General features: G+C 34.4%; 1 protein-coding gene across 4 annotated transcripts; it reads left to right on the plus strand.

The window, feature by feature from the left end:
* Window positions 1–202: 202 nt before the first annotated feature.
* On the plus strand, window positions 203–3,083 carry LOC7459979 (multiple organellar RNA editing factor 2, chloroplastic). Of its 4 annotated transcripts, none has more exons than XR_002984362.2 (5): window positions 204–695; window positions 797–894; window positions 986–1,051; window positions 2,352–2,605; window positions 2,709–3,083. XR_002984362.2 is itself a non-coding variant. In XM_024610664.2 (4 exons), the coding sequence occupies exons 1-4, from the start codon at window positions 277–279 to the stop codon at window positions 2,492–2,494; spliced, it is 726 nt and encodes a 241-aa protein (XP_024466432.1). In that variant the 5' UTR covers window positions 203–276; the 3' UTR covers window positions 2,495–3,083. The 4 variants fall into 4 exon arrangements, 2 of the variants coding, with proteins under 2 accessions (XP_024466432.1, XP_002315577.2); XR_008060341.1 differs by having other exon boundaries at window positions 2,352–2,581; XM_024610664.2 differs by having other exon boundaries at window positions 203–695; window positions 797–897; window positions 989–1,051; window positions 2,352–3,083.
* The last annotated feature ends 5,732 nt before the right edge of the window (window positions 3,084–8,815 follow it).

The raw sequence follows: 8,815 nt of genomic DNA on the forward strand, positions 1-8,815 counted from the left end.
CCGAGACACAGCAATATAATTATAAAATAAAATTATTTGACATTTTCCCCCCACCTTTTAGCTATTTTTTCTCAAAGCAAAAATATTGAAAGCATCGAAGTAGGTATGTACTCTAACCTAAAAGTCTCTAACTCAAGTCTTCCAGGCCCAAGTTGAAAAACTCCAGAGAGGTAAGAAAATAAAGATAAATAGCCCCCTTCCAAAAACACTCAACGGTCATAATCATCTCCTAAACCCTCATCCCTCGCTCTCGCTCTCGCTCTCGCTCTTATCAAAATGACCCCAACCCTAGTTCGTTCCCTCGCCACCCGCCACCTCAGTCTCTGTGTCCTCCTCCCCAAACGCCTCCTCTCCACCTTCTCCATAACCCATCCTCCTTCACTTCCTACTGTTCTTCCCTGCCGCCAATCTCTACCCTCACTCTCTCACGCTCTCCAATCCATCAACAAAACCACTAACCCCACCCGTTTCACGTCCATTCGATGCCGGGTCAACCGAGCTGGAAACTCGGGTTACTCTCCCTTGAACTCAGGGTCAAACTTTAGTGACCGGCCACCCAATGAGATGGCCCCGCTTTTCCCTGGTTGTGATTATGAGCACTGGCTTATTGTTATGGATAAGCCTGGTGGTGAGGGTGCTACTAAACAGCAAATGATTGATTGCTATATTCAAACTCTTTCTAAAGTTGTTGGCAGGTAAAATGGGTAAAGGGGTCTCGTTTTTTTAATTGAAAGTTTCGATTTTTGTGGTTTTCTTGATTGCTTATCTTTTTTATTATTATTATTTTTGTTATTAGTGAGGAGGAAGCAAAGAATAAGATTTATAATGTTTCGTGTGAGAGGTATTTTGGGTTTGGATGCGAGATTGATGAGGAAACCTCTAACAAGCTTGAAGGTCTGTTCATTTTTTAAGTCACTGCAATTCAAAAGTTGGATTTACAATGCCTTTCCCACTTGGATTACTTTTTTTTTTTCATTGTTAATAGGATTGCCTGGTGTTCTCTTTGTCCTCCCGGATTCTTATGTTGACCCTGAATACAAGGACTATGGTGGTAAGACTTTGTACTTCTTTCTAAGAGTGCTACTAATTTGCTTTTGTTTAGGACTCATCTAGAATTTCAGTGGTTAGGATAACTCTGTGCGTGTTGTTCTTTAACTCTGTGCGTTTGGAAGTAATATATTTTATGCATGTGCTTCAATGGTGATTTTGACAAAGATTTGGTGCATGAAGTTTTCGATAGGAAGAACTAATGGCGATGGCATGATTTGATTCTTCTTTAATGCACAGTCCATCTTGGCAAAGCTATAGAGTCTTATGGGCAATGTTTAGCTTTGAATGCTAATGGACTTATATCAAATTGTTCTCTCTATACTGTTCTGTGCTTTATATTCCATGGAGATGCAGATCAGTGGAGATGAAACATGACTCCTACACCATATGCCAAGTGTTTTAAAGATGAATTGTGTAGTTATTTCCTTGGTGAATGTGCTTATAGGTTGATTATATCTTTTTGTTTATGAATCGTTGCCTGTCCTGTCTCAGTCCATCTTGGCAAGGCTAAAAGCCTCAGATGGACTGTCTAGCTTTGAATGCTAATGGACTCACATCAATCTACTAACATTACCTGTTCTTTTCTTCTTGTGCTCAATGGAGGTGCAGAATCATTTGATAAGATACATAAATTTTATTGCTTTTATAAAAGTTCCTCTTAACTCACAGTCCATCTTGGCAAAGCTAAAGAGTCTTATGGGCAATGTTTAGCTTTGAATGCTAATGGACTTATATAAAATTGCTCTCTATACTGTTCTGTTCTTCAAATTCCATGGAGATGCAGATCAGTGGAGATGAAATGTGTCTGCTACATTTTTTACTAATTGTTTGAAAGTTGAATTGTGTAGTTATTTCCTTGGTGAATGTATTTACAGGGTTGATTCTATCTTTTTTTTATGGCTTGCTGCTTGTTCTATCTTTTTCTGTCCTGAATAGAAAACTTTGATAGCTTGATGAATATCATTTGTTTAAACTGGCTGGTTGACCCTGCATTCGATCTCTGCCTTTGATATCTGTTCCTGAGATTGTAAAGGCTTATGGTTGTGGCTGCATGGTTAACCTTTGTCGGTTCTAGAAGTTAGAAATGGTCTTCATCAATCCAAATTTTAGCCTGAAATTCCCTTTATTTTACAGGCCTAACTTCCTCTCAACTAACACAATGCTTTCAATGGACTAATTTTAGTATGTTGCTTCTTCACCCTCATGGTGAAGAGGTTCTTTTCCCACCATTGCATAGTTTAGAGACTTATTCGTCATAATATTCCTTTTCCTAATGTTGTATGGCTTTCTTTTTATGGCAGCTGAGTTATTTGTGAACGGAGAGATAGTTCAAAGGCCACCTGAAAGGCAGAAAAGGGTGGAACCACAGCCACAGAGAGCAAATGACAGACCAAGATATAATGACAGAACCCGATATGTGCGTCGCAGAGAAAATATGCGGTGAAGCACTGCATGGGAAAGCTTGCTGTATAGTTTCTGCAATTGGAAGCTTGTCCTGCGTGGTTATCAATGGTGTCCGTAACTATTTAATGTAGCCAGTTGAACCAAGGATATTGTATGTGATAATTTCATGTTTCTCTCCTTGACATGTCCCAACGTGAAGCGTCTGAATGTAAAATCTGCTATCCTCGTAATTTTCGCTTTTTTGTTCCTTTCAGGTGAGGCGTATCAGCTGCTTGTTAGGTTTTACTTGCACTGAACACATGGTGGAAATTGTAAAATACTTTTCGGTGGTTGTCCACATTGAGGGGGGTGGTTTAGCTTTATGGTTTTGCGCGTCCCTGTTAGCAGATATGAACTGTGTGAGTATGGGATCCTCATACTTACTCGCGGGAAAGAGCGTGTGGCCCTTTGAAGAAAGGGGAAATGTTTTGAATAATATAACAGCAAAGCCTCGTTCATAAACTAGCTGGGGTTTGTAATATGATTTTTTTTGCACGATGTTCATGTTGGCAAGGGTCCTGATAATTGAACCCAGTGGCTCGTGTTTATTTTTTTTCTGATTTGATTATGATAATTGTTTCACACCTCCATCTTAATGTGTGGTAATTGGCTTGCACATGATTGAAATCATCTGGCAACCAGTAAAAAGTATTTCTTTTCCTGCAAGTGTTTAGAGACTTACTCGTCATAATATTCTTTATATTAAGTCAATTTTATCTTTAAATTTTTTTTTGGTTAGGTTATTTTTGAATCAATTAAGTTAATTAAGATCTAAGGTCATATTGAGAAAATTTTATTGCAATTTAATTTTAAACTTGTGTTAAACAAATAGTTGAGTTGAAATGTTGTTTTGTTATTTTTATCATTTTTTTTATCAATTTTATCCTCGAATTCTTTTTACATGTTGGATGGGTTGCTTTTAAATCGATTAAGGTTATATTTGTTTTTCAGAATTTACTTTTCAGGAAACTACTTTCTAAACTTTTCTGTGTTTGTTTGACAATAGAAAAGTTGGTCAACGGAAAACACTTTCCAGTCAAGGAAAAATTAGGCTTGATTTCCAGGAAAGTGTTTTCCTGGAAAATTTAGGCGGAAAACACTTTTCGGAAGTTGTGAAAAATTTAGAAATGTCATATTATTTGCTGATTGTATCAAATTTTGTCCTCAAACTTTTGATTGCTATATATATTTTGTTTTGAATATTTATTTTTCAATTTCATCTCTTAAAATTTAATTTTTATATTAACTTTGGTCCTCATTTTTATAATTGTTATTTGCTTTTTTCTTATCATTTTTTTATTGAAATTTTTTATCTATCAAATTTGGTCCTTATTCTTTTGATTGTTACTTATTTTATAAAATGTTAATTATTATTATTTTAATTTCTTCATCTTTCATTTTTTTTATTTTTAGATTTGATCTCTATTATTTTGATTATTATTTATTTTATTTGAGATAATTTATAAAATTATATTTTTTTTCAATTTGATTCTCATTCAACTTTTTAATTTGTAAGATTTGTTCCTCATTATTTTAATAAACTTGAGAAAAATAAAACATTAATAAGTTATTTTCTAGCTCATATTCCATGACATAACCAAACACTGGAAAATATTTTCTAACTTATTTTTCATTATACTATCAAACATTAGAAAATAATTCACTTTTCCGGAATTCACTTTCCAAAAGGAAACTACTTTCCAGCAAACAAACGGGGCCTAAGTAGAGTAGGTTGTATAGAGACAACTCTCGAATAATTTAATTTTAGATCCAAGCTAGGCAAAGAGCTGGATCCGAGGATTTCGAGGTTGACACATTGTGCTGACTTTAATAATAATATCAAATAGTTTTCTATGACCTTAATATTTTTTTATTATGTTTAATTTTTTTTATTCGATTCGTAATGTAACGCGTGTTTGCTTGCGTAGTTAAGAGTATAGATGTACCATATTGGATGTAGATATATAAAAATTTTACCTTGTACAATTTCATTATCATCCTTGTTTTAGATGTTTTAATACCATGTCCAACTTTTTAAGCTTCCATTTACTCTTTCTCTTTCCTTTTACTAAAAGTAGAAAATTTATCAATTTTAATAGTAATTGTCAATGAAGCACAGAGTGAATGATATTTTTAGAGTTTTGAAGTATTTTGCATGCATCTGTTAAAATAATTTAAATTAACATAAACAAAATACAAACATAAAAGAGAAGGAGGTTAGAATTCTCATTAATCTGTTTATTCTAAGTTCTTGTGTTAACCTAAATACAAAGAGATTATATATAGGTTGAACTGAAAATATTATTCTACCATTAATAAATAAAACTAAATAAATGTATTATTTAACATCTCCCCTCAAACTCTAAATGCGACAGCTACAAGTATCGAGAGTCTGCCAACTAGAAAATAAAAATGAGAAATGAAATGCAATTTGGTAAAGAAATCTGCAATCTGTAAAGAAGAAGAAACAAAAGGCAAAGTAATGAGGCCTTGCTTGAGATGATAATGAGTAAGATGACAATCGATCTCAATAGTTCGTTCATGAAAAACCGAGCTGTGAGCAATCTGAATAGAACTCTGGTTGTCACAATATATAGGAGTAAGATGAGAAAATGAAACTCCCATATCCGCAAGTAACAGATGTCATAGCACGATATTCTGCTTCGGTTGAGGAATGAGAAACGATATAGTGTTTTTTGCTCTTCAATGAAATAAGAAAATCACCTAAAAAGATACAAAAACCAGTAACAGACTTGTGATCTGTGGGATCACTGTAATGATTAGCATCAGAGTATGCACGCAGCTCCAAGAAAGAGGTGGTGAAAGTAAAAGACCTTGAAAGACTGTCCCCTGAAGATATCGTAAAATATGAAAAACAGCTGCCCAGTGAACAATAGTAAGAGAAGCAACAAACTAACTAACAACATGAACAACATATGCAATATCTGTACGAGTAATGATGAGATATACCAAGCTCCCAACAATAGTACAATATAAAAGTAAGCTTAGTTAAAAGTAAACCTTCAGAAGAAGAATACCTTGCGTTAACTTCAATGAGAGTATTTACAATCTTGTTATCAGTAAGTATAGTCGGCTCAAGAATATCTGCAACATATTTCGACTGAGAAAGAAGGTAATCTTTGGGTGAGTAAGCTACCTCAATACCCAAAAAATATCGAAAAGAACCCAAATCCTTCATTTCAAACTGTCTAGCCAACCATGTCTTCAAAACTGAGATACCATCAATGTCATCACCAATAATAATCATGTCATCAGCATATAAGGATATAATAATACGACCTACATCAATGCATTTAATAAAAAGAGTAGAATCATGACTACTAGAAACAAATTCAAGAGACGAGATTATAATAGAAAATTTCTCAAACCAAGCCCGAGGTGCTTGTTTGAGACCATATAACGCTTTCTTGAGCTTACAAATATACCCAGAGTCATGTGAAATACCAAAAGAAGACGCCATATAAACTTCTTCTTGAAGATCTTCATTCAAGAAGGCATTTTTAACATCAAGTTGAGAGATATGCCACTAACGAACCAAAGCTATGGCAATAAGAGTATGAATAATAATCATTTTTGTAATAGGGGCAAATGTCTCATCATAATCCATATCATACTGTTAAGAGTATCCTTTTGCAACCAACCTAGCTTTGTATCGCTCAATAGACCCATCATAATTAGTCTTGATCTTATACACCCAAGGACAACCAACAATATTCTTACTAGGAGGTAGAGGAACCAAATCTCACTTATCTGTTTTATACAAAGCATAAAGTTCCTCATCCATAGCTTGTTGCCAAAGAGGATCAATAATTGCCTCTTTATAGGAAGAGGTCTCAAAGAGACAATGAATAGAAACTAAAAAGGAAGTAAATGATGAAGAATAACAAGAATAAACAAAATCTGATAGTTTTGTGGACTTACGAATACGTATGGATTGACGCAGAGGTGGATCCATAATCTCAGATGAAGCTTGAGGGGCTGTAGATGAGTATGAAGCTTTAGGTGTGCCAGAGAGTAAAGTGTCAGTTGCAAATTGATGAGTACAAATTGGTCGAGCATGATGAGGGGTATCTAAGGTACTAGAAACGTAAGATGATAAACTATCAGAATCTTAAGAAAAAAAGGATTTATACGAATAAGATCAATTTAGTCAGGCTATGAGTAGTGGATGAAATATAAAATAAAGGTATATGCTCGAGAAAGACAATATGACGAGATACATAAAATTTATGAGTTATAGGATCAAAACAACGATACTACTTTTTACCTTCACCATAACCTAGAAAGACATAAATAGCAGATCGAGAGGACAACTTACTGCGTTCTACATGAGGATGAAGAACAAAATAAGTACAATAAAAAACTCTAAAGGAGAAATAATCAGGGACATACCCATATAACTTTTCAAAAAAAGATAAACCTGAATTATTAGAAGAGAGAATTGTATTAAAAAAACTTACAGCAGTAAGGACAGTTTCTCCCAAAAACTCACTAGGAATAGAAGCAGACAACAAGAGAGAACAAACAGTTTCGATAATGTGCCTATGTTTTCTTTCAGCAACTCCATTTTGCTCAGGATTATCTATACATGAAGTTTGGTAAATGGTTCCATGTAAAGCAAGCAATTGACAAAATTTATTAGAGGTGTATTCTCCACCTAAATCACACCTAAAACATTTGATTATAACAGAATATTAAGTTTTGACTTGAGCTCGAAAAATTGTATATATCTCAAAGAAGTCAGAACAATGTTTCATTAAATAAACCCAACAATAACGAGTATGGTCATCAATAAATGAAACATAATATTGAGACCTTTATTTTGTGGAAACAGAAGAAGGTCCCCATACATCAGGATAAATCATGTCAAATGGTGAAGAAGAAACATAAATACTTCGATTAAAAGGTAAAGCAAAAAATTTTACCAGTTTACATCCACTACAATTAGAAATATCACAAGTTTGTAAATTTCCTAAAGCTCCCATGGATGCCAAAAATCTCAAACGAGAAGACGAAACATAACCTAAACGAGAATGTCATAAGTAAAAACTTGAAGATGAAGGACTCGAACGAAAAAAAAAATCAATAGTAGTAGTAGCAGCAACGACAACTGATACCTTTAACTTATCAAAAATATATAATCCATTCTCCTTACGGCTTGTCCTAATCAGCTTTTGAGACTGCAGATCCTGTACACAACAAAAAAAGAAAAAAAATAACTAAATAATCACCAGAATCACATAATTGACCAACATTAACAAGATTCAATCTGAGTTTCGGAATAGGATAAACATTAGGGAGAGACAAGTGAGGTGTGACAACAAAACCAACACCTGCTAAGGGTATGAGAGTGTCATAAATAGTTATAACATGAATGGAGGGCGAAGGGGACACAGAGGTAAAAGATGAAGAATCTGGAGACATATGACGTGTAACACCAAAATCCAAGATCCATTCAGAATGTGACATACTTGAGGAACCATGAGGTAACTGACCTACAAAAGGAGAAGCGGACATTGCTTGTGACTGTAAGGAAGAGAAACTTATGAAATTGCTCAGCCATAGTACTAGGATCAATGATAGAGCTTGATGAAGCTACTACTGCAGTATTGTGGTGTGGTGGTTTATAACCCTGAGGTGGTCTATAAACTTTAGATTGTGACTGATTGCCAGACTTCTAAGCTTGATTTTGTTGTCTCAACTTGGGATACTTAGGCTTCCAATGACCTTTCTGAAATTGATTCTATCTGCTTACAGAAATTGCACTCGTCGAAGGCAACCTTTGTGTAAGGCTTATTCTGATGATTCAGGAATGACTTAGATGGTATTGCTAGTACAAAGAGATTTGAAGTAGATATAATTTCTTTTTCAAAATAAGATTGAAGATGTATTTCTTCAACCAATAGCTCACTGACAACAGAGTCAACAAAAGACAGTGGAGAACAATGCATAATTGAACCTCTAAGTCCTTCAAAATCATTGCGAAGTGCTGTTAAAAACTGTACCAATTGTTGCTGCTCTCTACGATTAATATAGGCACCACATGCCTTTAATTTTGCTGATTCTGTAAAAGCCAATTGATCCCAAAGATTTGTCATAATAGAATAAAACTCTTAAATACTCATATTCTTCTGATGAAGAGCTCGAATGTCAATCTCTAATTGATATTGCTTTGCAAAATTTGATTGCATTAATAACTTTTGCAGATGATCCCAAACTTCCTTTGTTGCCTCATACTTCGCCAACTGCGTACCTATGAAATACTCAACAGAATTGTTGATCCAAGTAATAATCTTTACAT

The sequence above is a fragment of the Populus trichocarpa genome, chromosome 10, assembly GCF_000002775.5.
Source record: "Populus trichocarpa isolate Nisqually-1 chromosome 10, P.trichocarpa_v4.1, whole genome shotgun sequence".
Lineage (NCBI taxonomy): Eukaryota > Viridiplantae > Streptophyta > Magnoliopsida > Malpighiales > Salicaceae > Populus > Populus trichocarpa.